The 27,818-nt window shown below is 43.0% G+C and overlaps 1 protein-coding gene across 1 annotated transcript; it reads left to right on the forward strand.

Annotated features, from left to right (window-relative positions):
- Positions 1–1,339: 1,339 nt before the first annotated feature.
- LOC149288287 (histone deacetylase complex subunit SAP130-B-like) lies at positions 1,340–27,364 on the forward strand. Its single transcript, XM_089492018.1, has 23 exons — positions 1,340–1,551; positions 12,180–12,306; positions 13,678–13,780; positions 14,006–14,241; positions 17,475–17,633; positions 17,999–18,110; positions 18,199–18,320; positions 18,691–18,815; positions 19,163–19,310; positions 19,502–19,592; positions 19,724–19,825; positions 20,466–20,607; positions 21,028–21,149; positions 21,600–21,781; positions 21,842–21,953; positions 22,811–22,988; positions 24,504–24,605; positions 25,077–25,387; positions 25,503–25,751; positions 26,126–26,251; positions 26,393–26,496; positions 26,587–26,700; positions 27,206–27,364. Exons 1-23 carry the CDS (start codon positions 1,340–1,342, stop codon positions 27,362–27,364), a joined length of 3,438 nt encoding a protein of 1,145 aa, XP_089348144.1.
- The last annotated feature ends 454 nt before the right edge of the window (positions 27,365–27,818 follow it).

A 27,818-nucleotide genomic window follows, 5' to 3' on the forward strand; every position in this document is an offset into this window, starting at 1 on the left:
CCCGAATAAAGTCTTACCCTTAAAAGAGATATTAAGAAGCCTGTTTTAGAGGCATTATCCGCCGCCCAGCCCTTAAGCCACAAGGCCCTTCTAGCTGCCACTGAAAGCGCCGAAGCTCTGGCTGTCATTCTGATGTTCTCAATGGAGGCATCACAGAGAAAATCCACGGCCAATCTCACTGCAGCAATATTCTTGAGAATAGTCTCTCTCTGGGGGTCTTGGCAGCAATATCCTCCTCAATCTGGGAGAGCCAAATCTTAACTGCTCTGGAAACTGAGGCAGAAGCAATACCTGGTTTAAGGACGGCAGCAGAAGCTTCAAAAGATTTCTTTACTGCAGCCTTGGCTTTCTTTTCCATCTGGTCAGAGAAATGAGAGCCATCCTCAAGCGGTAAAGCAGTCTTCCTGGAGACCCTCATAACAGCAGTGTCTACCAGCGGGGTAGCACAGAACTGAGTAAAGTCTTCATCAAAGGGAAACATGCGTTTAACCCTTCTGGATAGGTTAACCCTCCTTTCCGGGTGCAGCCATTCCTGCTTGATGATTTCAGTGCAGGATGAACAGGAAGGGAGGCGGACTGCTTGGAGAAGCTGGCACCAAAGAAAGGGTCACCCTTCTGGGTGGAGGACTCCTCCAAATGCATGGCTGACCTAACAGCGGTAATCAAAGTCTCAATCTCCTCCACCGGGAACAAAAAGGAACTCTCCTCCCGGATCTCTCCTTCCTCAGAGGAACCTTCCTCAACCTCTGGATAGTCAAATTCAGAGTCAGAAAACCAAGGCAAACGTCCCAGGAGAGCGGGGTCTTGCACTGCTGGAAGGTGGTGACAGGCAGGAACAGGAACGGTCTGACGGAAGGCAGAGAAGGTAGACTGCATCTCCTCTTTAAGCCAGGTCAGGAACTCTCTACCCCCAGACGGCTCAGAATCCGCTAAAGATCTCAGGCAAGCGGAGCAGAGCTTCTTTCTGGAATCCTGCAAAGCCTTGTGACACCCGGAACATTGGGCATGCTTGGCTTTCTTAGGCTTGTCCTCAACAGAGGGCGGCTCAGAGTTATCTGGGGCTGACATGACTAAAGATGCAACAGCACCCAGCCAAAAGCAAATAACAGGATCCTTTCATATATACTGAAAAAGGGGGCTGAAATCAGGCAGTAATCCGCAACAACGGAGGATTGGCGCCAAAAATTCAAATCTCGAGTGAGAACGAGGCTTGGAACGCACTACAGGAAGTGCGAGAGCCCGGACCGGAAGTCGGCCGCCGCCATTATGGCCGCCGTCAGCACGCCGCAACAGCGGCGTAAAACAGCCGATTCGGAGACTAGCAGGCCTCCCAGGAAGCATGAGGCTCACCGGCTCTACCCTGGGGACTGCAACAGCAGATCAGGATGACCGGGGGGGCGCCGCAGCCACGAACGTCGCAGGGACACGGGCGCTGCAGCCAGGACGAGGGCGCCACAACAGCCACCGGGACGAGGGCGCGGCAACAGCGGACGCCGCCGCGGACACAACCAGGATGAGGACGCCGCAGCCGCGGACACTGCCAGGACCGAGGTACTAGGGAAAAGCGCTGGGCAGCGCAGCACCAGCCACCCGGCTTAAGGTGCAGGGTATCCCCCAGGAAGGGGGCTTAGCCCAGGGAACACGGCTCCACCTAGAGCCGGAGAAAACAACAAAAGGGATGACGAGTCCTCCCTACCTGATGTAGGGCAGGAAAAAACACTGGGGTTAGTAGGAGGGGAGGGGCTATTAAAGTTTGAGTCCTGCCCTATCTCAGGTACGGAGGAGGAGTCTATCCTTAGTGTCACCTGGGATGGCAGGGAAAAACAGTTCATGTTATACAGTGGCAGGAGCGTACTGTTATTTAAAGGGACCGTCCAATATCCCAGACACTCCTACTATAGATATACTCTGAGTAACCCAATCATCGGAATACTTTAATATGCATCAGGGCAGCCGACACGGAGGCTGCAAAATCTTCTTTAATCCTCTATTATCTGAAATGTATGAATGTATCTACTGCGAGCCAATGAGCTGAGTGGGGGAGGCAGGGATATAGTATGGACGCACTGGGGAGATTAAGATAAATCCTTCCATGAATTTGCCAAAGATAAAAAATTATCTTAAGGGGGACACTCGTGCTATCATACATCTTAATGGACATGATGATTGGAGGGTCCCTTTCATAACTTCATCAACATCAACATGGACAGTACCAGAAATCAAAACAAGAAATTGTGTCCAAAAAGGTATGCACAAGCAATGGTCTGAGGAAGCAGCAAGGCTTCTGGGCAATTTTTCTCGGCAGATTTGCTCCAGGTTGGACAGACATCATTTAAAATGCTCAATTGCTATACAGCACCAATGGGATCAAGATCAGGACTTTGACTGGGCCACTTTAGGATATCAGCTTTCCTTTTCTTGAGGTACATCTGGATCTTGTACATTTTATGTAATATATGCATGTGGATTACTTTATTACTTTTGTAGAATATAGAACTTTGGTCTTCATGTCCCCTCAGACACACAGCATGACCAGTAACCTTTCAACAGTATCCTTAAACTGACAGCAACCTGTCAAAGAGGAACCCAAGGTTTATAGTTGAAGGTCAATGGCAAGGCAACTTTACCCTCAAAGCAATTCCTTAATCTGTGTTAATTGAGAACTTTGTTATATATGTCACTTTCCTAAACATTTAAACAACTTCTTTACTAAAAGTATAGCTTTCCCTAAATCCTAAAGCACCAATCTGTTCACATTTTTACTATATGCTTGTTCAACGGTTTGTCTTACGCACTCACAATTGATATAGGGTTTTTCTATCTACACACACATCCCAACTGTACAGCACTACGGAATATTGTAGTGTTGTATAAAAAAAGGTATATATATCTATATACAGACACTTTGCGATCAGCATTGGCGCTTCATGTAAATTTAAAGAGGAAATGTTTTGGGGACAATGCAGCCACTGTGTTAGGCTGTCAAACTGGATGTTTTCAGGCGGTTCGAAATTGACTGTAAACACAATGGCTGTGGCCTCCAATGAGTTTTTATTGCTTGAAAGAGGTGACATTTCTGAGCGGGGCAATTCTAGACCAAACAGCACCCCAGGCAGGATACCCTCTCTGGCACCCGTCCCCCATTTTTGCCATTTTAATGTATTTCAGTTTCTGCCTTGGTCTGATGTTTTAAATATACATTAAGGTTATTGGGGCTGTAGGACACTTCAATGCTTATATACACATTCTGAGCTCCTACAAAGAGTGATTTGGCTCAACAGGGCAACATGCTTCTATTAAAGCAGCCCAGAGGCGGCCAACACTTTGGACCTGATCCAGATGTACAGGACACCAGGAGCTAAGAGCCTGAGACACTCATGTCTCGTTACCTCAGTACCAACATGCCCCGACCCCTGACTAAACAACCGAGAATAATTCGATGATTCTGAACTGGGTTGCATTTTGTTTAAAATACTTTGGTTAACCTTTCCATCCACCCACTAAAGCTCAGTGCCAAATGTTCAGAGGTTACATGGATGCTTAGTTTTGTAACACTTGTAAAGAACACGTGTAAATAGACAAACTGTTTCTCAGCAAATAAAAAGTGAAATAAACCAAACAACCCAGAAAACAAGCAGAAAAACGTAAACATTACAGCTGGACCAACAGATTTATAAAACAAGCATGTGTGCCCCATGACACTAGCTGTAGCTAATACAACTGGGAACGCAAACCTTTTGTATTTAAATTAGAAGGCTTTTAAAGGGACACTCAAGCACCCCATGCAGCCTCCAGAAAAGCAAAACAATGCATTTTAAAGTACTTTGTAACGACTAACAAGGACTCCTTAAACCTTCAAAATAAAATATAATCACCTTAGGGAAAAGATGTACATCCAGAGCTGCAGTAGAACAGCTACTCTATGATCTGACATTTCACTCCATTGATTGGCCGCTTGAAGCAGCCAATCAGTGGCAGAAAAGCTCTCCTCTTGATAGCAACAGCAAGCATGCGCGCAGACACAGCATTCCTCACCCTCAAAGAACTATAGGGCCGAGTTTAACCCTAAACCTAATACCGCCTTATAGCCTCCCTCTTGGCAGACTAGCATTCCTGAAAAGTACCAATTATACAGCAGATTCTCACAGAAACCCTATGCTTTGCTGATATATTTAAAAAAAATGTACTGATTTTCTATCTTACAATAAGGCATGTTATAATGAATACACAGTGAATATGTATGTCTCTTTAGTGGCACCCTCATTAAATGAAAAACAGACAGTACTCGTAAATTCCACATTATGGTACAAACTACAGCTAGAGGATTATAGCTTGCAGTCCATCTCACTAAAATCTAAACATTGTACTGATACACACAATCCCCCCAACCCCTAGCTGAAATATATGGCACCTCATGCAAATGTGTGACACCGAACTAGATGCATTGTAAGTATATTAAGCAGCAGAGTAGGCAAACACAGACCTCCATCAACTGTTCTGTTGCAATACAAACTACCTGCTAACAGGAACAAAGGACAACAGCTTTGTCACCATGCAGCACAGAGATACCTTCCTCCTATTAGCAATCAATTTATATTATAAGTATGCATTTGTCATATAATACATATGTATATATACATATATATGGCTCAACAAACCCAGGGTGCTAGGTCACCCTGTTGCGACTAGAAATCACTCCCTGGCGCCCGAGAGGTAGAACTGGTACTGGGGTACTAGGCTTGAATTGCCCTCCCCCGCTTGGCTACAGGGGGGCACGGAGGCAGACACGCACATTACGTGACCCCCCCAGGGTGGTAGGGAGGCATCGGCATGCAGCACACACTGCGGTGTAAACGTGTCTGATGAAGTAAGATGGAGTAGTGCGTTGGTGAGTATGCATGGTGCTAGAGTCAGTGTGTACATGTGTATGAGTGGGGTTATTGTGTATGAGCATACAGGTGTGTGTTACTGTATAGAATTAATGTAAACGTACATTACCATATAGTGATGAGGTGTGTGTTACTGTATGGTGGTAGAATGTGTAAGTATGTTTGTTACAATTTAATATTTACTTAATTTACTAATCTATATTGATTTCAGATTATTAAATGGATACATGTTTTCAATAATATATTAATTCTTTATTAAATGGATTATTTATATATGCCAAACATTTAATGTATTGATTTTTTTTTATTAAATATATTTTGTGAGATATCTATCTTTATCTTTCTTAATTGTGATATACAGTATATATTTTATCTAAAGAAGACATGACAGTGTCGCATCACCTTAAATATATGAAAATAAAAACACGATTGGGGGAATTGCGTATGTTTATATAACAATAGATGAAGCTTACAACATTCGTTCAAACTACTTCTAGTCATAGATAGTGAAGCACAGCAGCCGGTTTAATCACTCAGTAAATCAAGCTTTCAATCAGTTGTGATGCCGGTTACGTATACACAGAATAATAATGACTGATTTTCCCTTCTGGAACTTGTTGGTTACGCAAAGTATACTTGATGAAAAAACCAAAATCTTAAGGCCGTAGGTTTTGCTCCAAAACATTCATGCTCCACATCACGTGACGTAAGTACTACACATTGCACACGGAATACATGTATTTCAGCATCAAAACGTTTATCTTGTGGCCTAGTTTTTTTTTTTTTTAGCACTTAACTTTCCCTTCACACTGGATTGTTAGCTCTACTATTTACACGGGTTTGTTAACTGCTTCAGCACCAGTTTGGGAAATTAAAAATCACTAAGTGTAAATTCAGAAAAACATCCCCAGTGTAGAAATCTTACAGAGAACTACTTTGTTAAAATGTTGTGAAAACAAATGACAGACATGTTGTCCCCACCCCATCAAAACTTGTAAAGTAATATAATGCGATGAACATGCAATTAAAGTCCCACTGACATATTCACAGCATAACACAGCACTAACGCTCGCTATCATTTTGTTCCAATAAACATGCTTCATTTCCGGACGCCGTTTTTTTTTTTTAGACAGCGGCTGGTTTTTTTTTGAGTGACTTCCCCGGCTCAAACAACACACTTTACAGCCATGCTAATGAAGTCCATTTCTCCATTTAATTTCATTAGGCGATGGCCGTCTTTTAGTCAGTACACAGAACATATGTACATGGATAATATTCAGACAACAGGGAAAAACGAACTTTTTTTTGAAATATATTTGAAACCTTACTTTTAAGTTCAATACAGGAAATAAAATTAGAAAATATTGGGAGTTCCTTTAAAGATGATAGTCCAGCAGGGGATTCTACAAACATTGCACAGGGCCTCAGAGCAGTGAATGTAAAATGTTCTTTTTCTCCCCAAACCAATCCCAAAGCCTTTTAAGTAAGTTGTTTATACAGCTCTTCGACGTATTAACTGTACGTATTACAGCTTGTTGCCTCAAATGTATCGGGGTATTTACACCGCACGCGCTTTGTAATAGAACTAGAACTACCAAATGACGAGGATACGCTGCAAACCCCCTCAATTACACGGACGAGTAGAAAATACACTTTCAGGCTGGAAAAGTGATATAAATGGTCTTTACATATAACAATAAGGGCGTAGTAAACAAGTTGGGAGAGAGGCAATAAGCATTTCTCAGGTATTAGGAAGGCCTTCTCACCTCCGGCAGCCGCGACACTTAAAAAAAATCAGCGGCGTCTCTCACAGACCGGATAGACCGGTCACGTTATTCCTAATCTGTGACCACCAGTCCGAAGGATCGAAACGTTCCCGTTTCAAACGAGCCCACCGCTCCAGGCCTCAGTGCCGGCCGCCATCTCCCTCACACTGCGAAGCGCTCCAAAACGCGCGATGACGTCAATACGCAACTACCGCACGGAAGACGTTGGGTAAAAACCTTCCGTTTTTTTTCTTTTTGTTGTTGTTGTTAATAACAATATAAAAAGTGCCTTTGTCAATGTAGTATAAACATATCGATACATAAGAATTGAATTCTGGTTATTTTGCTCAATTTTAATAAAGTTAAGAAAAAAGGAAGCTGATTGTTTTATTGAGCATGCGCGTCGGCCATCTTCGTTGTGGCAGAGATTATTTGGAATTGGAGCTCGAGGAACGCTTCTCGTTGGTTGGATGGCCATGTTTGCTCTGTGTATAATAAAATATATACCTCCATTACAGTGTGCCTAGCTGATTTCCCTTGAATTAGCTAAACGATATATGTGGATACGTTAAAAGGTGGATGGTGCTGTTCTCCTGGTAGACCAAGGGAGGGCTGGCAGCCTAAGGCCTGGGGGGCAAGTCAAGTGAAGTGGCTCCGCCCCCTCGCACTCACTTTTCACCCCTCACGCTGCTCCCATCACTATGCGGCCATCAGGCTGCTGGAAAACTTATCTAAACGGCCGCTGGGTGCTGATGCCACCGGCCGGAGCTACTTTAATCCTTTTTTTTATTTATTTAATATGCCGGATCGGCTTGCCATATTAAAAATAATTAAATAAAGTATTAAAGTAGCGCCGGCCGGCAGCATCAGCACCCAGCGGCCGTTTAGATTAGATTTCCAACAATCTGAAGGCCGCATAGTGATGGAGCAGCGTGAGGGGTGAAAGGTGAGTGCGAGGGGGCGGAGCTTTCACCCCTCACGCTGCTCCCATCACTTGGTGGCCATCGCACACGGCCGCTGGGTGCTGATGCCGCCGGCCAGCGCTGCTTTAATACTATTTTTTTTAATTTAATAGCCCGATCGGCTCGCCATATTCAATTTTAAAAAAAAAGTATTAAAGTAGCGCCGGCCGGCGGCATCAGCACCCAGCGGCCGTTTAGATTAGATTTCGGGCGGCCTGGGGGGCAATTGCCCCCCGGCCCAGCCCGCCCCTGTGGTAGACTGCACCACTTTAATCACAATCGCTTTTATTGGGGACACTAGGAAAATGTAAAGTGCCCTTGGATAAGGTGACACCTGCTTATCATCCTTTAAACAAACACCAGTTTCAATAATTAGTCGATCCAAAACTAAACATCATTCGGAATTAGTCCAGCTATTACACATTCAATAGCAGGTAATTTCTCTTGTATTACAGTTCCTTTTATATATAGAACCTCTTAGTTTATGTTTTTAGCATTTATTTAAGTATTTGATGCCACTATATATTTCTGACGTATGTCTGAGGCTGGAAGCTCATGTCCTCAAAGCTTTTGTGACATCTGATGAATGTGCCTCAAAAGCAGGATTTAAAATTATTTCAGACTCAAGCGCTATAATTGGATTTTAGCTTTAAGATCCACCTAGATTAATAATAATTTCCTTTAATACGTTTAGAGATATAAATATCCACTTAGTATTTAAAGCTACAAAACAATTATAACATAAGTTTTGTAGACATATAATTACCATGGAGTATTTTGGCCTAGATCAGCCAATCCAAAGGAGCAGCAGCCCCTCTGCCGAGTAACAGCAAGCCGTGTTGGATGATCAGACTTCATTGGGGACGTTAAAAGGGAGATCACTGATCTCAAAAATCGGCCCATTAACACCGAGGACTGCAGTAATGATGGACGTGGGGATAGTGCTGCTGGTTGCTGATTGGTCCAGGTGAGAGTTTAAAAGAGAGAGATACCTTTAGGACAGGAAGCTGGGTTGATGATGCTGGGTCTCTTTGGGACACAGCTGTTAACTTTTACCTCTAAAGCCATTACGCTGTTTGGAAAACAAGTCGCACAGGCTATAGAAAGTTTTATTTAATGCATTTAGTTATACTAAAAGCTGTAATGGCAACAGTTCCCCTTTAACTATGCAACATAAACGACCAAAGCAAATGAGATCCTACTGGAAGAAAAACGACTTGACTTTACATATTGCAGTTAAATCAAGATGGTGGTGGATAAGTGGAACAGCCTCCTAGCAGAAGTGATAGAGGTGAATACAGCGAGAAATTTAGACATGCGTTGCATAGGAATGAAGCTATCTGGAATTGAAGAAGAGAATAAAGACTGAGGGTAACGATGCCTAAGCTGGCTCTATAACAACTAGACGTAACTAAAATCCCAAAAGCTACAGCTAACTGAAACCGAAGGGGTGGGGGAAATTAATAAAACTTTTAGTTAAAGTAAAAGAAAATATCATGAAATATCTAACATAGAAACCCCTTTCCTTCCCCATTCAGTGTAAATGCAGTTGATATTAATATAGAAAGTGTATAGTGGATACATTCTACCAAACTAGCCATTTTACATATACTAGTTTCAAAGTATCCAAGGAGTACTCCTATAACAAGGATGGATTCAGATATTATCACCCAATAGTTGGGGACCCTTTTTAGGCCTTTAGTGTTTGTTTTTTTAGTTTATATAATGGTCTTTTTAGCTGTTTTACCAATACTGATCAACTGCATTTCCACTGAATGAGGAAGGAATATTCCACTTTTTTAGTTTGGATTGTTTTTTTTTAAATGCCCCTCCATACCTACACCACAAACCTCTCTCACTGCCCAAGATCTTGCTACCCACTTCAGAGACAAGATCAAAACTATTAGAGATGACCTCTCTTCTTTACAACCCCCTCCTACACCGCCCACCACCACTCTCTCCGCTCATCTCATACTAACCGCCTTTCCCCCTACAACTGAAGAAGAGATAGCCACTTTTCTTTCTTCCTCTCACCCAACAACCTGTCCCCTCGACCCCATCCCATCACACCTCACAAAGTCTCTATGTCCGTCCCTTGGTCCCTCACTTACCCACCTATTTAATCTTTCTCTAACTTTCTGTAACTGTATCAACAGCCTTCAAGCATGCGCTAATCACACCCATTCTAAAAAATCCTCAGATCCTGTATGTTTGACTACCACCCCATCTCTCTGCTTCCTTTTCCCTCTAAGTTGCTTGAACGGATTGTGTACAATCGCCTTACTAACCTCTGCTGCTTTCGATACTGTTGATCACCACCTTCTTGTCTCACTTGCTTCTACAGGCATTCAAGATACAGCTCTCTCCTGGATCTCCTCATTTCTGTATAACCGTTCCTTCTCTGTCAGCTTCTCTGGCAAGACATCATCACCCCTTCCGCTTTCAATTGGCGTCCAACAAGGCTCTGTCCTTGGCCCTCTGCTATCTCTCCTACTAACCAGGCGTGATGCCTTGGGGGTCAAACCTCTCCTTCATCCCTCACATTCAGTCCCTCGCCAGATCCTGCCACCTGCACCTAAAGAAACATCTCTCGCATTTGCCCATTCCTCTCCTATTGTCTCACATCCCCCTCAACCACTGACTAGATTGTAAGCTCGCAAGAGCAGGGCCCTCTTCTCCTTTGCACCAGTTTGTTATTGTATGTGTTTCTAAATTGTTCTTCCGACTGTAACCGCACTGCGGAATCTGCCGGCGCTTTATAAATAAATGCAATGTAATGTAATTCCTCACCCAACAATCCGCAAAAACTTTGGTTCATTCACTTATCATTTCCTGTCTTGACTACTGCAACACTCTTCTGGTTGGCATTCCACTGTCTCGACTCTACAGTCTGCCCTAAATGCTGCCACTTACAACCTCTTCCCTTTCCCGTCAAGATTTCACTCGGGCTGCCCTATATCTCCGTAATCTACTTCCACCGAACCTTCAGCATTCACCCTTCTGCCCAACATTCAAGAAACATCTCAAAACTCACTTCAGAGAAGCTGCACCATCTTAGCTGCTAGAACTTCCTTGTCATTGATACAACCCCACACTATCGCTCACCCTTTCTCTGTGCCTTATGTTTGTCACCCCATTCCCTCAAGATTGTAAGCTTGCGAGCCGGGCTCTCTCCACCTAATGTATCGTTTTTGTTAGTCTGTCAGTTCTCGTCTTGTCGTACCGCTCGTATATATGTATTGTTTTGGTGCTTTTTAAACAAAAGATAATAATAATAAAAACAGGACTTTCTTTTGAAAAGCTGGTCCTACTCCTATCATTTGTATCTTAAGATGTTTAGAGAAAAGCTCTTAACTGAACAGTACTAATGAAATGGTTTCTGTCACTGATCTGTGGCCAGCAGGTGCCACATACTTCTCATACTTCAACTTGTGTCAGTGATATTAAAGTAGTTTTTATGTATAAAGTAGTTTTTATGTATCTTACTGATACTCTTTTGCTTCAATCGGACAGTTAAGACTTGTGAAGTGAATCTTGCCTACTTCAAACCTTAAGCATGTAATCTATATGTTCCAATAATTATGTATTTTTTTTTGACATTGCAATGTTTGATTTGAATAAAGTATATTTCAATCAAATATTAAGATTTCTATTCAGAATTACTATTCGATCTCGGGAAGAAGCCCCCCTAAAAACATACAGACCCGGACTGTCCATCTCTGGCACACCAGGCTAATTCCTGGAGCGCTGCTGGTGCTGCAGTGTCCGACCACTTGCCGTCGGCTACGTATACATCATTAGGTGGCCACTGACCTTAAAGTGTCAGCGCTGCTTATCATACCCAGGTAAGTTTGTCTTTTGCATTTAACACAAAAAGTGGATCTAGTAAAATCGGAAAAATGGGGACTGGGTGAGGATGATTTGATTGTAGAGAGGCTGATGTAGGACTGCTGAATTTTCCAGGACGCATGTTGAGGGAATGAGGATATATTGTATGCTTCCATGAGTAGCTAGACTATTAGTGTGCATTACAGTTGGGATATGTAGGCAACTGTCCCCACAAGGATATTTTCTTGCATACTACTTAAATAATATATCTGTCATTTGATTTAAATTACTTAGTAAAGTTGCTAGCTCCCCTGATCGCAACATGGCGCAATTACCATTTTCATTTAAGATGTGTGTTTTTTCTTATTATATTCCATTTATATAGTGCCAGGAGATTCTGTAGCGCTGTTATAAAACGATATAAAAGTCAATGACAATTTAAAATGACATAACACGTTGGCACATACCAGTACGCCTTGCGGGCGTACAATATTGTTGATTATATAGTAAACAGTATGACAATATACAAATCACATCATATCCTGTTAACATTTAAACGCCATGTAATATATATATATATATATATATATATATATATATAAAAACGTAAGAACGGCCTGGCACTGGAAGTATTAAGAGATAAACCATATTTTTACCGTTAAAGGGACTCTTCAAGTGTCCTAGGGTGACTCTTAAACAATGAACTCGATTACATACGTCTTGCTTACCGACAGGGTGCTGAAAATGAAAGTATCAGGCCTGGTGGGGACCACTTTACGAATAAAGCCTTTAATATGGTACAGACCGATTTCACCTTCATTAATTCCTATTAAATCTGTTATTTTGTGTCGCTACCCGTTAGTAAAGATTCATAGAAAGAAAAGTAAAACGTTAACGGCGTTAAATCGGTTATAATGATGCAGGGAAACAGTATGCGTCAAAGCAACGCTCTATGTAACCGTCGCCAACAAAATGGCTTCCGGCTTAACGACTCGCAGAAACCACGTGTCATCTTGCGTGCTTAGCGCTCTGTGCTGAGTTGCTACGGCTGCCGTTTGGTTAGCAGCCAAGGGGGTGGTGCTTTACGCAGGTCACGTGATTGGTGGCGGAGCGCGGTTCAGTCAGACTGAGGTGAGAGAAGGACCGAGACCGGAACCGGAAACCGAAAAATACTGCCGAAGAACGGATCCTTCATTTGAAGTAAAGCAGCAGAAACCGAAAAGGCATTAGTGGAGCCGACGTGGGTACGATTTGGCTGGTAGCAGCACCCCGTATGTACGTGTGAGATATTTATATTTTCACTCTGTAGGGATTGTTATTGTGCCCGATCTGGCGGTTAGGAGCAGCAGCCTGTGCAAAACGTACACAGCAAAATAATGTCTTTCTTTCCCAAAATAATCTTCCTCCAATAAAGCGCTATCGCCGTGTAAATACTTTTTACGCTGTAAAATATTTGTGTACCTGACATATGCACTTTACATCGGACCAAAGCCGTTCCCCGCTGGTGTGCGCACACAGGCGAAGGGAGAATATTCATTATCGGGGAAGACTAAAGGATGTCAATGTGTGGAGCTTACGGAGAGGGGATGTGGTAGACGCATTTACATACTTACCGGGGTTTAACAGGGGCGAAGTTCATTTCACAGGAGAAACGTTAGAACAGGAGGCCGTAATCTGAAACTAGAGGGGCTGAGGCTTAGATGTAATATTTGTAAGTTTTACTTTATAGAGAGGGTGGTAGATAAATGGAACAGCCTCCAAGTAGTAGAGGCTAATACAGTGAAGGAAATTCAACATATACGGGATAGACCTAAAGCTGATCTAAGATAAGTCTAAAGACTGATTCAAACTCAGTGCTTCCATTCTGTGCGTATCCATAACTTGATACAGCATAGAGCCAGCGTGGTTGTCATCTTTTACCTGTTTCACATTAACATAATATATATATATATTCCGATAGCATATAATATATAGATATAGCATATACAGTATTATATATATATATATATATATATTATGATAGCATATACAGTATTATATATAGTACAATTTGTCTATTGACAAAAAAATGTGGATGTGCGACTAAGACGTTTTGCTGTGTGCTACAGTACTAAACCACTACATATAGCTCAGTTATTTAGACACAGAAGTCTGTTGTTGGGTTTAAGATACTGTAATATATTATGTTGATCTGCATCCCATGCCTGACTTTTTTTTGTTCTTGTTCTCCAGGTTGATATGAGCTCCCAGCAATTCCCCCGCCAAGGGGCTTCAATGCCCCAGTCCCAGGTGCCAGGCGGTGGAAATGCCGTGGGCCAAAATACCCCAGGAGCAGGTAATACTGCGGCGTCTTGGAACCAGTAACAGGTTTATAACGTAAAAGTTACCGCCAAATACTTGAGCTAACTACGCAGTGGATTTGAGTCTTCTTTTTATGTGCAAATGCTGCAATACATTGCCATCTATTATGCACGGTCACAAGTGTTTATACTTTTGTCATTTTGTCCGTAGAAATATTTAGAAGTTTCAGTAAAACATTTTTCTCCCAATGCGCATGTAGGAGGGGACGATTCCGCTCGAGAAGTGGAGGTCCAGCCCCGGGACCCCATTAGTTCCGGCACAGTCCTCCCCGCCCGTGACGAGAAGCAGGAACCGGTGGTGGTTAGGCCTTATCCCCAAGTCCAGATGTTGACTTCACATCACCCTGTTCAGTCTGCCACCCCCCTCGCGATGACGGCTCAATCTCCTCACCTCACCCCCGCTGTTCCGCTGTCCTTCCCCGAAGGTATCCTGAAGGTAAGATGGAGAAATTTGGGGAATACTTAATATACGCTTGAGTATAACGTGCACTGTAGGGAAGCACGTTGCTGTAACTACGTTCATGTAAAACAATAAGCCCCCCTACTAAATCGCCGGGTTTCACTGTTACGGATGTTGCTGTTTATGTTGGGGGAAAGATTACCGCTGAATGTTAATTTATGTTGCCGACCATGTGTGCTAGGGTTTCAGATGTGCCATAGCAGGATTAAGTCTGTGTTCGTTGCTTTTTGTGCTGATATAGTAGGCTGGTCTGTGTTCTTGAAAACGCTCTTTTCATAGTGTGCTCACAGCCTCCTTTTAATTTAGTGGGTTGTAGAAAACATGCAGACGCTCATACATATGATCAGCATATTATTTATATAGCACCAATGATTTAGGCAGCTCTTCTTACAATACATATACTCAATACATATAAAACAAATGCATTTCTGATTACTCTGATGAATTATGAGCATGTATATGTGTAACGGTATTAACATTCCCGGTGGAAACAAGTGTTACGGCAAACTGGCGTCTCTTTAACTAAAAGCATCTGTGTATGATTTCTGAGCTATATTGCAAATGGTTGATTTGTTACACGGCTCAGTAAATATATTTCACACCAAGCCACGAACCATAGGGGCTGCTAGACTGCGCTACAGGGGCCCGTTACATTGTGTTATGTTTACTAAATAAAAGTAGCTTTTTTAATAGCATTTCATTAACAAGAGCTTACTTATACCAGTAATGCAAAGCGATATTTTGTGAATTGTTGAAGATTATCTATGTATTTATTTATATAGCGCCAACAATTTACGCAGCCATTAATACAATACATATATTAAAGGGGTCTGACAAGACGAGAATTGACGGACTAACACAAACCGATACATTAGGTGGAGAGAGCCCGGCTCGCAAGCTTACAATCTTGAGAATTTGCTGTTTACTTTTTTCAAGAAGCATTTACGGATTTTATCAGTACTAGGCTTTTTTTAAATCAAATTACATGACCATGAAGCAAGTCTCACCAAAAAATAAATATTTTTTATGTATCATGAAGGTTCTAATAAACTTAGTTTAGCCACATCGATGGGATGCCAACTTAAGAAGTAATTTCATATTGTGTGGCATTCCTCTACGTAACACAGCACTGAGCTGATATGCTGGAGATCTCCAGATCTATTGAGGTTTTTCTTATATTATTTTAATACTCCGGAGGGCCCTTCATATATGGATATATAATGTTGTTTACCACAATGCTTTATGATAACTTTTAGATAACAAAAACAACACATATGCATATAACTGATAAACAGTCAATAATAGTTAGTGAAAAGCTAACTTTTAAGACAGAAAATGGCAGCGTAGGGTCTGATGTGGCTCTAAGAAAGTTCTGCCAAATACATCTCCTGCGAATCAAGGGGCCGGGTAACATTGCAATTACACAGACAAGATTCTGATGAATCCCTCCATGCATAGGCAAAAAAGGGGTATAAAGAAGCTAATTTAAAGACGTGGCTACTAAATGCATTAAAGTGCAACTATCAAATACGTCTCCTAAATTTAAAAAAAAAATCAAGACATTGTCTTTGGAATCCCATACTTGAGTTTGGTATTTTGTCAAGTGATCGGTGCATAGTTAAATCTACCGTGTTTTGGCTTTAATTCTCACTTAATATAAAACAACATTGGGTATATTTTCAGACAATGACAATTTCTCAATCCCTTCATCGTTATTTGTGGGTTTGACATGGTGTGTCGGTTACTGCATGGTGACGTGCTAAACAATAGTATTCCTAAAATGATATGTGTAGTTTGTGGGTGAGATCGCTGTGTTAGTCACCTTGCATCGTGAATTCCACCAATGAATATTTAATTAACCATTTGTCCTGATTATATGCCGCTCCCCTATAGTTTGGTGCCACTTTAAAGAGAATTCCCCCAAAAATACACATTAGCAGAAGAGTTAAACAGCATTTTCTTACTCTCTCCTCCTCATGTTGTCACGCTCTCTCTCAATGTCCCCTGCCTTCGCCACCAGTCACTTCCCTATATCTCATTTTCTGGAGCTATTACTCTTTGTTGTCTTCATCCTCTTCTCTCCGGTATCACCTCCATGAACCAGGCCTCCCGGAGCGCTCAGAGAAACGAGGGACGCTGTGGTGTGGGCTGTGGCTCCACCATTTTGCCGGAGTAATCCACAAAGCCAGAATATTGCAGACAGATACGCGGAGAAAGAGAAGCATTTCGGCACCTTCCTCTCCGAATCTGTCTGCAATATTCTGGCCTCTTGGGGGACTACAGCACCTACCACGTGGACAGCCTCTAACCCGTTCCTCCAATCAGGGGAGAGGGTTTGCAGGGAGGCTCCTTCTGTCAAATAAGACTGAAGAAGCAGAGCTGCTGAAAAACAGAAGGTAGGGAGACATTGAGAATCTACCTGATTATAGCTCACACCCCAATTTTAAAGATTCAAATGGGGGGGTGCAACCTATGGTCGGGGCAGTATGGTATGTTTGATATGGTGGCTGAAAGTGTGAGCCTTGTTAAATATCAACACCTCAAAATGATAGAACTAAAAACCAAATACCCCCGAAGAACACTTTGGTGCTATCTACCCATCAACTTGCATAGAAGAGTGTAAAGACTTGGATCTGTTTACACATTTAATGCATGCTATTGATTAAGGGGACCCAGATCCGTAGCTTCATATCTGCTGTTATGGAGAAAGTAGGAATCATTAAGTAATAGATATTAGAGCACTGTGAGCCTGCCAGACCCGGTAAACGGTTACACACAGCAGATAAACCATCGCTGGTAGGAGGCTGCAAACTAACGTTCCCTCAAACCATCTATTTTACATCGGCGGTTACTGTAGAAGAAATGAAAACTGCACATCAGTAATGCTTGCTGCGTGGCTTGAGAAGGCTGCTTTCGTACAGCTTTCTCTGTAACGGTACTCCGCTCTGAAACATTTTGCCAAATAAAGAAGGTTGACCCTGGTTAAGACCCATATTTCATCAAGCTTGTTTGGTGACTGCCTAAAGCTGCTCAGCGCTGAATAATAGGCAGGATGTAGATTGTGTAAGAGAGGCCGCTGAACTTCCTATACATAACGTATAATGTAGATTTCTTATAACCTACAACTTCTGTCTTCCAAGTGACTGCTGAAGGGAGTCAGCTGAATCCTTTTGTCTTGACAGAAGTTCACTATTGATGTCTTCCCACAGCCACCTCTGAAGCCCACTATTCCCAGCCGCCCTATTGCTCCAGCACCTCCTTCTGCCCTGTCAGCTGTACCAAAGGTCTCTGGGCCGGTGACAGTCACCATGGAAAGTGGTCTTCCACAGGCTTCAGCTATCCCTGTGGCCACTATCAGTGGGCAGCAGGTCGGTGCCTAGTATTTAATCCAGCTGGTGTTTGTGTTATATGTTCATCGTTTGGGTGTAGCTTCGTTGGCCCGCACTGCTTAATGGGCGGTCTTGGAGAAGCGACTTGCAGACTTTTGTATTGGACAAAGTGGGGATGAGCCTTGTGTTTAGCGATGGAGAGCCTGACGTTGTTTCATTTTTATTGGTTAGTTGACTTAGGCATCCATTCCTGACAAATCAGTCCTAACATGCAGGTACCTGCTTATCAAAATGTGAATTGGACCTGTCTGGCAAAGAGGATTCAGTAGACTTCAGATAATAATCCTGAACTATTTTTGGTATTTTTTGCTGTTTCTTTAACGTCTATATGTTCTCCTTTTTAGGGCCATCCCAACAGTCTTCATCATATCATGGCTACGAACGTCCAGATGTCCATTATCCGCAGTAATGCTCCGGGACCTCCCTTGCACATAGGGGCCTCTCATCTTCCCAGAGGTAGCATAAACTAAAAGAACGTATTCTTATTATTGTCACTTCTTTTCCAAACACATTTCTTACATCTTTATTGATGTTTTTACATTAGGAGCTGCTGCGGCTGCGGTAATATCCAGTTCTAAGGTGACGACTGTCCTAAGGCCTGCCTCTGCTCCGATTCCCAGTGCTGCCCAGTCAGCAGCTCAACACATTATTCATCCTCCTATCCAGGTAAGATATGAATTAATAATGTTTATTTGTAGCGGTAGTTAATAGGAAAATGTGTATGTTGGATTAGAGGGGCTGTAACTGTTTTACATGGTAGTGAGACTACCTATGGATATTTTGGTGCCTTTAATATTTTTTCTAATATTGGCTTGTCTACTGTATTGTATGTATTATTTCCCTTAAGAACTCGCCTATAATGTGATGTGCCTGATCGTAATATTTATTTTATGTGTTAGGGACTGATGAAACCTCATGCGATGTGCGTCTTAAGCAGGATTTATTCTTCTCGTTAAAAGATGATGTTATGATAATTTAAGTTGTCAACCTCCCAGTTAAATTTCTCATTTCGCAATCTCATGCTCGTTATTTGCAGTCTCGCCCTCCGGTGACTACTGCAACATCCGTGTCACCCACTGTAGTAGCCACTGTGTCAGCTACACGAGCCCAGTCCCCGGTCATCACCACTACTTCAGCTCACGCCGCAGAGCCAGTGTTAAGGTGAGCACGACTAATATGTCCAAGATATCTTGTGAGAGAAAACCGCTGTGGATTAAATACTTCTCATGGTGCATAAATTATAATAGTGTAGTTAAAAACATGCAGCCTGAATATTTGAGGTCAACCAAAGCCTTGATGTCCTAAATACTAGAAACCAGGGGAAACATATGCCTGGACCTCTCTGTGGATAACTATAGTGATCAGCAAGCTTGTACTCTCACAATGTGCACAATAGCCTTAAATAAAACTTGGAAGGCGGGAGTGCCAGAGATGTCTGTGACAAGCATCCTCCTCCTTGCTGTGGATGTAGGAACTGCTTTCGTCAGGTCCTTCTGTTTCCTTCTTAGACCAACCCTGTCCATCCAGCAACACCCTCCTCCTGCTACCATCAGCATCCAGAGACCGTCTCAGGCCCGTGATGCTACCACCCGCATCACACTTCCATCACACCCTGCTTTGGGAGCGCAAAAGCAACAACTGCATGCGATGACACAGGTAACACAATTATTAATTAACATTTAATACACTTGGCGTAAATACACAGATCGTGTTGTCTGGAAGCATGGCTCGTTACGTATGTTATTATTTTTAACATACACATGTTCAAATGCAGAACATACAAAAATGTGATTTGAACATCGGTTGTGTTTTAATCTTAACCAAAGGTGCATTCTTTTCTTTGATAGAAGACTCTCTTTGGTGCTGGTAACCCAGTAGCAGCAGCCACAGTGGCTCCGATTCTGGCAACAAACACTCTGCCTGCGGTGACTACATCAGGTCAGAAAGACAATATAAGCTTTGACTCTGTAGTCATGTGGGCACTTGAATTAATGTTCAGATTGCGATGGAAAGGTGGATGAGAGAGATCTTATGTACATAAATGTTTGGCTTTTTCACTTGTGTTGCAGGTTCTTCTCATGCACAAGTTCCCACCAGCACCATTGTCACGATGACCATGCCTACTCATTCCTCACACGCCACGGCTGTCACAGCATCCAGCATTCCTGTGGGTATGTGAAAAGGTTTCCTAGTTTAATGCTTTCACATTTTAAAGGGGAGCTCTTGCCACCTGTCTTTATTACTACAATCACATTTAAAATATCTACTAAACTAACATTCTGACTTCCTTATAGTATAAAAGTAGAATGGCTATGTCTTAAATCACCCAGCCCCGCACTCTGACTAATGAAAATGTGTGGTGGAAAGGACTTTGTTGGATAGACAGGTCTCCATTAGCATTGCCAGAAAGCATCAGCTCAGTGTTGTGTTTGAGCGGGTCAAGTCATCCAACATATCACTGACAACAATGGCAGCCTCCAGGTCTGCTGGTAGTTTTGTTCTAATAAACATTTTTAAGTAAAAATCCATTTTCTCAGTGCTACAGTACTGTGTGTAGCACTAAAAAACACAAAAAAAAACAAAACAAAAAACATTCATGGGACCTCTCCTTAAATCCTCTAAGAGCTGGGCAATGTATGGAAATGGCATTTTTTGACTTGGACTGTTCTGATTGTGGCCCTGGTCACTAAAGTTTAATAACCATATATTGACCTAATGTTACACAATTGGATTGTGTTCAGACAGCTTTGGGCTTTATCTGCTGAATGTATGTACTAACTTGTCGCACCTGATCAAATATTGTTTTTACAGCCAAAGTAGTCCCACAACAAATTACTCACACTTCCCCTCGGATTCAGTCAGAATATGGAGCTGAACGGGGCAATCTAATACCCATCCCAGGTCATAGAGCCTCTCCCAACCCCATGACTATGGAGGCCAGGAGTGAAAACAGGTAAGACAGTGATGGTACCGTTTTATAACGTAGCTGTAATAGGCAATTCATTATTACCTAGTGGCACCGCATTGGGGGATTTGTGCACCTGCACTAAAGGGATAGTTTACAGGAGAGATGTTTCAACTCTCTGACTTCATTATACATTATAATGATCTTCTTTATTTAGCGCCAACAATTTACGAAGAGCTTAATACAATACATATATTGAAGGGGTATGACAAGACGAGAATTGACACAAACTACGGTGGGAAGGAGTGAGGCTTGGCAGTAAAGAGTAGAGCTTGTCGCAGAAGAATCATGGCTGGCTAAAGGAAGGGGTAGCTCAGTGGTTTATTACAAATGATGTCAATCAGAAAGCTGTGACTGTTCCTTTTTCATAATGCAATCATTAAACATGTCCATCTTTATGGTTCACAGGCAGCCGGTTCCTGTGCAGCTGCAGTATTTCCTACCCACGTATCCTCCTTCTGCATATCCATTGACGGCACATACTTACACGCCAATAACCAGTTCGGTGTCTACCATACGGCCGTACCCAGGTCAGTTTCTGTAAAGGAACACAGAGTGAAAACTTTGTTTTTGTAGAAGTAACTGTTGCTGGCGTAGTATTTTTAATGTAAATCTATTAATGGTGTCACTTTTCCCTCCCATTGAATTGATGTTACTAGAGCATTCACAAAGCTGCATTGTGACTACTACTAATTAGAAACCCACATCCTATTTGAAATTTTAGGTGTTACAGAGGAGAAAATCCATAGTTTGTGACTGCTTTATAAAAAAAAATAAAAAAAAAAATGTTTCAGTTTATATGTAACTTTCATCAGAAAAAATTCTAATTGTTCTCACATCTTGAAAGTGAAACTGATGTTTTCTTGGTGATCTCATTTGTGTGTGTGTGTGTGTGTGTGTGCGGGGGGGTTCGCAGAGCAGCATGTTGGAAACTTCATGGTTTCAGCCATGTGCATTTCTTTTTACTTCACAATTTTCAGGCTCTGCTCAAGCCCCAAATTCAGCCATCACAGCTCAGTCTGTTGCTTCTACCGTCCACCTGAATCCAATGCAGCTGATAAACGTGGATGCTTCGCACACGCGTCACATCCAGGGGATACAGCCCGCTCCCGTCAGCGCACAGGGCATACAGCCCAGTTCATTCAGCGCTCAGGGGATGCAGGCAACATCAATGAGCGCCCAGGGGATTCAGCCTCCTTCAATGAACACGCAGGGGATTCAGCCTCCTCCAATGAGCACGCAGGGAATCCACCCTGCCGCATCAATAACCAGCCAGGGTGTTCAGACCTCATCTGTTGGCTCGCAGCAAGCTCAAAATGAAGGAAAGGCTTCAGGTACTGGCATATGTCTCTATGGAAGAGGCAGTGTCCGCTGAGACAGGGTTCTTGATTGAGTGGGAAGGACAGAGTCTAGGCAGGAGCAGCCACATAGTACGTGGTGTTTGAGTTCTGATCTCTGCCTGTGTTAACTTGCAGACACAGCTCAGGAGCCAATGGATAGTGAGAGAAGACAGCAAGCCACTCTCCTACGTAGAAAAAGTAAGTTACTTCCACAGAGTTTGCGGCATGCGAACAGCAGTGGGAGGTATGGTGAGCACGGTAGAGGATCGCTAGCTTAGATGATCTGTTACACCTCTCTTCTTGCTGATCTCTTCCGTTGCTGAGCGGTTGGTGCAGACTCTGTGGAAATAGACGCCAGGGCAGTGAAGAGAACTCTAGCTGTTGAGAAACAAATAGTATCGTTTCAGCCAGCTGTTTGCGTAGATACATAGCAATTGGTGCATGTAATCTCCTCTTAATAGCTCTATGAATTTTCAAATTCATTTACTGTGTCTTTAATTGCTTAATGTCTCCACCATGGTTCTGACACTTTTATTTCCCCCCACACTTAAAATGGAGTTTGGATGCATTGACTGCTGATTTGTTCTTTGAAGGTGCTGGTTTAGCCATTGTGCTTGCTGTAGTCTTTAAAACCCCCCTGCCAGCTGTGTGGCCAATGGCAACCTGTTCAGTTTCATGTTATCCTCTGATTAGTTCTCTTTCATCATCAAAGTTGTATATATTTGAGTACAAAAGAATGAGCAGGAAAATGCAGCACAAACTTTCAGAAAAGGCACAAAAATAACATGGCCACCTAAAAAGCAATATAATACCTTCTAACCACCCCGTACCCTTTTATCTTTTCTTTCCAGTGGCTCTTGCTGATGGTGCTACAATAGTTGCCAATCCCCTAAGCAGTGCTTTCAGCACAGCAGCGGCCGGCGCTACGGTGATGCAGACCCAAAGTCAAAGTCCAGGAATGGGCGGTGCGCCGGCACAGGGCTCGTCCCCTCGTCCTAGCATCTTGCGGAAGAAGCCTGCCACCGATGGGTTAGTTTTAAGACTACCTGTTAACAATGGGGTTTAACCCTTTCAGGACCGGCGTTTGCGTACTGCGTCTTCCCTTGAAGACAGCAGTTTTAAAAAAAATATATTTTAATTCTGTGCTCGTGATTCGCTTCAAAGCGATCACGTGCAGGGAATTGAGGGGGAGTGGCTGCTACGGATCGCTGGGGACACCCAGCGGTCAGTAGCAGCCGCCCCTCGCGATCCCAGCGTTCATAGCGACAATGGATCGCGCATCATCGATGACGTACCTGGTACGTCCCGGTCTGGCGGTGACCTATGACCCGGAAGTACCAGGTACGTCCCGGTCTTGAAGGGGTTAAACTTAAAACCCTTTATATCACCTGAAATCGTCAGTAGTTTGTGTGGCTTTTAACATTTAAGTATGGCTATCTTTCATATTTATTTTTTAGGACAGTTTGATCCAGAATACCAAGTCATTTAGTTGTCCGACATAAATATAATGGCAACTAACATGCTTTTAGCACAACAAATATATATACCGTATTGGCTCGGATATAGGCCGCCCCCGTGTATAGGCCGACCCCTAAAAGTTTGGTGCTTTTTTAAAGAAATTTTTTTTTTAATAGACATGCACCCCCCCCCCCCGAGATATGCTGCCACTCTGTCCCCCCTGAGATATGCTGCCACTGTCCTCCCCCCCCGAGATATGCTGCCACTGTCCTCCCCCCCCGAGATATGCTGCCACTGTCCTCCTCCTCCTCCCCCCGAGATATGCTGCCACTCTGCCCCCCCCGACTTACCAGAGCAGACTCCCGGGTGTCTTGCAGGGCCGGCGGGGGACATCTACGCAATACGCGTATACAACTTCCGGTGCCGGGACTCAGCGGATGTGCCGGCACCGGAAGTTGTATACGCGTATTGCTTAGGTGTTCCCCGCCGGCCCCGCAAGACACCCGGGAGTCTGCTCTGGTAAGTCTTGGGGGCAGAGGTAAAACGCATCGTGCGGACGGTCACCGCTGCCGGTGAACATCTGCACGATGCGCTTAGACAATCTCCCGTGCCGGCACTCCCCCCGTGGGAAGTGCCGGCAGGGGAGGCTGTCTGAGCGTATCAGAGAGTAGGATACGGGTCCCCTGCACCGCTGCGTGGGATCTGTATCCTAACCCTGCTGCCTGCCCGGCGCCCGGAACTGCATGTCCCGGGCGTCTGGTGCTAGACCCCGAATATAGGCCGCACCCCCACTTTAAAGACTTAAAGTGGGGGGAAAAATTGCGGCCTATATTCGAGCCAATACGGTATATATTTTTTTTTGCATAAATGACAGGTAATTGTAGCTGTGATGTTTTGACAGCTTGCTTAATAAAATTAAAACCTCTGCAGTTTTTGCTCTTTCCATGCTGGCTGGCACCTTTTCTGCCCGTCTTATAAAGTTTGCTCTCGGGTTTTATTTTTTAGTGGCATTTGGTTCTAGGAGTTTTTTTTTCTGTAAAATGTATATAGATATGGTTTTAACTTAAATTGTTATTTTGTTTGCAGACTATCTGTAAGAAAAAGCCTTATTCCTGCACACCCAGATGCTGTAAGTCCACGTCAGGACACGTCGCTACGCAGCACGACTGCTTCACCTCGGCCTGCTGGGCAAGTACATTTTTGTTTCGTGTTTTGGTCATTTTCTGTTTTTTTTCTTTCCCCAGTAAATATACCAATAGAAAAAAATGCTACACTTCGGGTTACATTTTTAAAAGCGTACAATTGTATTAGTTACATATACATTGGGATTAGGGAAGGGAGTAGGGAAGGTTGCACTTGGGGGCATTTCAGAAGAAAGTTTCATTTGCTTGGAACTGCAAATGTACCTGTGTTGCCATGACGTGGTTGTAACTTGGGTTAAGTAATACCAAGCGAAAACATTTCGTTACTAAGGGTGCCTTTTAACCTGCACAATTACTCTATTGGTCCAAGGGGGGTCATCACAGATTATATATATATACTCATACACTTGTGCTTCTTGGATGCATGCCCTGTGAGTTGCATGGTTTGGGAGGATTGCATAGATGTGTACATGCCACTCAATTTCTTATCCTTTTTATTCTATATTTTGCTATGCAGGACTAAACCCAAAGCTGAACTTCATGTGTCTGTGGTTCCGGGAGTGACGGGGGATCCTGGCACAGGTGGCGAGCAGCCAAGCGCAGCTGCATCTCTCCCATCTTCTCATCACCCTGCGGCTGCCGTGCCCAGTCCTCCTTCTCAGCCTGTGCTGGGACCCCTGCCGGGCAATATTCATGGACCCCCTGCTGCTGTTCCTGCCTTATCTGCTCCTCCGCCTCTTCTGAGTAGTGCACCCTCTGGAGCAGCCATCCCTGAGGCTAAAGTGAAAGAAGAGGTGGAACCAATGGATATAGCAAGGCCTGTTTCAGGTACGGACCTGCTGCTATTCATCAGTCCTTACTGCCTGAAGCCTAAACCACCTTCCCCTCTTTGACTTGGATTTTTACTAAAGTCCTGATATCTTGTTTTCCCATTCCCAAGCAGTGCCTCCGCTGCCATCCAGCGCCATCGCCTCTCCCCTGTCCTTACTGGCAAACAATGTTTCTGTGCCTATTGGAGAATTGCCTCCGGGAGCCTCCCCTCGCAAGAAACCTCGTAAGCAACAGCACGTTATTTCCACGGAGGAAGGTGATATGATGGAGACCAACAGCACAGATGAGGAGAAGTGTCATTCTATGAAGCCTCTGACATCCCGGCCTGAGAAACGCAAATCGCCTCCAAAAGAGTATATAGGTATTAAACTGTACTGTGTACTATGTACTGGTTGAGGTTAGGGCAAAAGCCTGGTAAGCTACAGAAATCTGTTCTTCTGCAATCATCAATTTATATGTGATGAATAGGGATGACTATCATCTAGTAACGTGTCATTGTAAATACTGCTTTAGGTAATAAACCTAAACGTTACATCTCATGATGTCCCTTATTTGCTATGTTTGTAGAACTTATACATTTTTTTATTTTTTTTTTGATGCAATCTGAAGGCACATAATAATCTGCTGTCATATATTTTCGTAATTTTGCATCAAGTATACACAGATTTATAGCTTTATTTAAATTTAACAGCTCTACTGGTTTGTACATTTATACATTTTTAATTGTGGTTTCAGATGAGGAAGGAGTGAGATATGTTCCAGTCAGGCCAAGGCCTCCCATCACACTCCTGCGCCATTATCGCAACCCCTGGAAAGCCGCTTACCATCATTTCCAGCGTTACAGCGACGTGCGGGTGAAGGGTGAGAGAGCACTGTGTTTAAGAATTTGTATCATACCCTAGTGTTTCTTTTTAAGAATGTGGCAATGTCACCTGCATACTGTATACTTGATTGTGCTTTTAGTTTACGCAGCGTGTTAATGTTTCCGTTATTTCACTTCAGAAGAGAAGAAGTTGACGTTGCCGGACTTGGCCAGTCAGAAAGGGATTTCGTGTCGTGTGCAAGGCTGGAAGACTCATCTCTGCGCGGCTCAGCTGCTTCAACTGGTACCTGTTATTTGCTTGGGGTTTTGAATTACATTTCAGGGTCTTTCCTCCCCTGGTGAGTTGTGTCATTTTATTTGTTTGTTCTTTTAGACTAAATTGGAGCAGGATGTTTTTGATCGGTTAACTGTGTTGCAAGATGGACTCATACCCAAAAAGAAAACTGCTACAGATGATGACTTACACAGAATCAACGAGCTTATTCAGGTACAGATCTTATTTATAAATTGCTTCATTGTTCAAGTAATCTGCCTGTAGTTTGATGGATCACCGGATAAGCACACATAGGGATGAATACTTCTTGTAGGAAACTTTGTATAATGGTAACATCCAGAGAACTGTTATATGCACATAATATGGAAATGCGAACCTGCACTGGCCATTTAATAAAGGGCCTTAGATCCAGCTTTATTGCGCCCAGGAGGAGGTGTGTGTGTATATATATATATATATATATATATATATATATATATATATATTAATTTAGATTTCTATAATACAGCGAAAAGGTGCTTACATTTCATTATTTTCAGCTTTCCATTAAAGAATGGATCTTGGCATCCAAGCGGCTGCACTAATGAGTTACGTTGAAGCTCAATGTGGAAAGGGACACTTGTATACTACTAATTTAGCCCGAATGTCAAGTTGATGCACTATCCTATGTGTAATCAGTGTTTGTGATTGACACTAATCTATTTTAATTCCTTGACAGGGCAACATGCAGAGATGCAAACTAGTGATGGATCAGATCACAGAGTCCCGGGACTGCATGCTTAAAGTACTTGAGCACAAGGATCGTGTTCTCAAGCTGCTCAATAAGAGTGGAGCATCTCGCAGGCTTTCAAAAGTGAAACACAAGGACAAAGTGTAATTAAGGACTTCTTTCCATTTCCCCGAGACAGTCTGCATTCCTGCATCTGTTCAGCAAAATACCTTAGTATCCATAGCAGATTTGCATATATATATATACTTTTTATTATAATTTCCTGGACATTTATTTACTCTATTTCCAGCCGATACCAAGACGTTTGGCCTGCTAATGGTGTCCCAGATGGGGATTCAGCATTCCCCTCCTGCAAAGATGGCTGTGTGGAGTTTGATTTTGTTTCCAGGTGCTGCCTGTGAGCACTGTGTTCTCTGTGGCACACACATGCTTGTGTATAGTGTTCTTCACCCCTCCATGATAACACATCATGTAAAAGTAATTTAATATTTCCTACCTGTATGTATTCATATCCTGTATTATTGTTTTTAGGTACCTCTCTCCCAGAATTAAAGCAGTCAAGTCCTTTCCTGTTAAGGGTTTTATTTCAGTATCTCTGAAA

This window comes from Sceloporus occidentalis, unplaced genomic scaffold, assembly GCF_023333645.1.
Source record: "Sceloporus occidentalis isolate IW3139 unplaced genomic scaffold, rSceOcc1.0.p SCAF_53, whole genome shotgun sequence".
Taxonomy (NCBI): Eukaryota; Metazoa; Chordata; class Lepidosauria; order Squamata; family Phrynosomatidae; genus Sceloporus; species Sceloporus occidentalis.

Excerpts from the sequence above, each read along its gene's own strand:
- LOC149288287 (XM_089492018.1), top strand. The coding sequence starts at position 1,340 with ATGAGGCTCACCGGCTCTACCCTGGGGACTGCAACAGCAGATCAGGAT. Across the intron at positions 1,552-12,179 it reads CGGACACTGCCAGGACCGAG|GGTGCTGAAAATGAAAGTAT; the intron begins GTACTAGGGAAA and ends GCTTACCGACAG. Across the intron at positions 13,781-14,005 it reads CCAAAATACCCCAGGAGCAG|GAGGGGACGATTCCGCTCGA; the intron begins GTAATACTGCGG and ends ATGCGCATGTAG.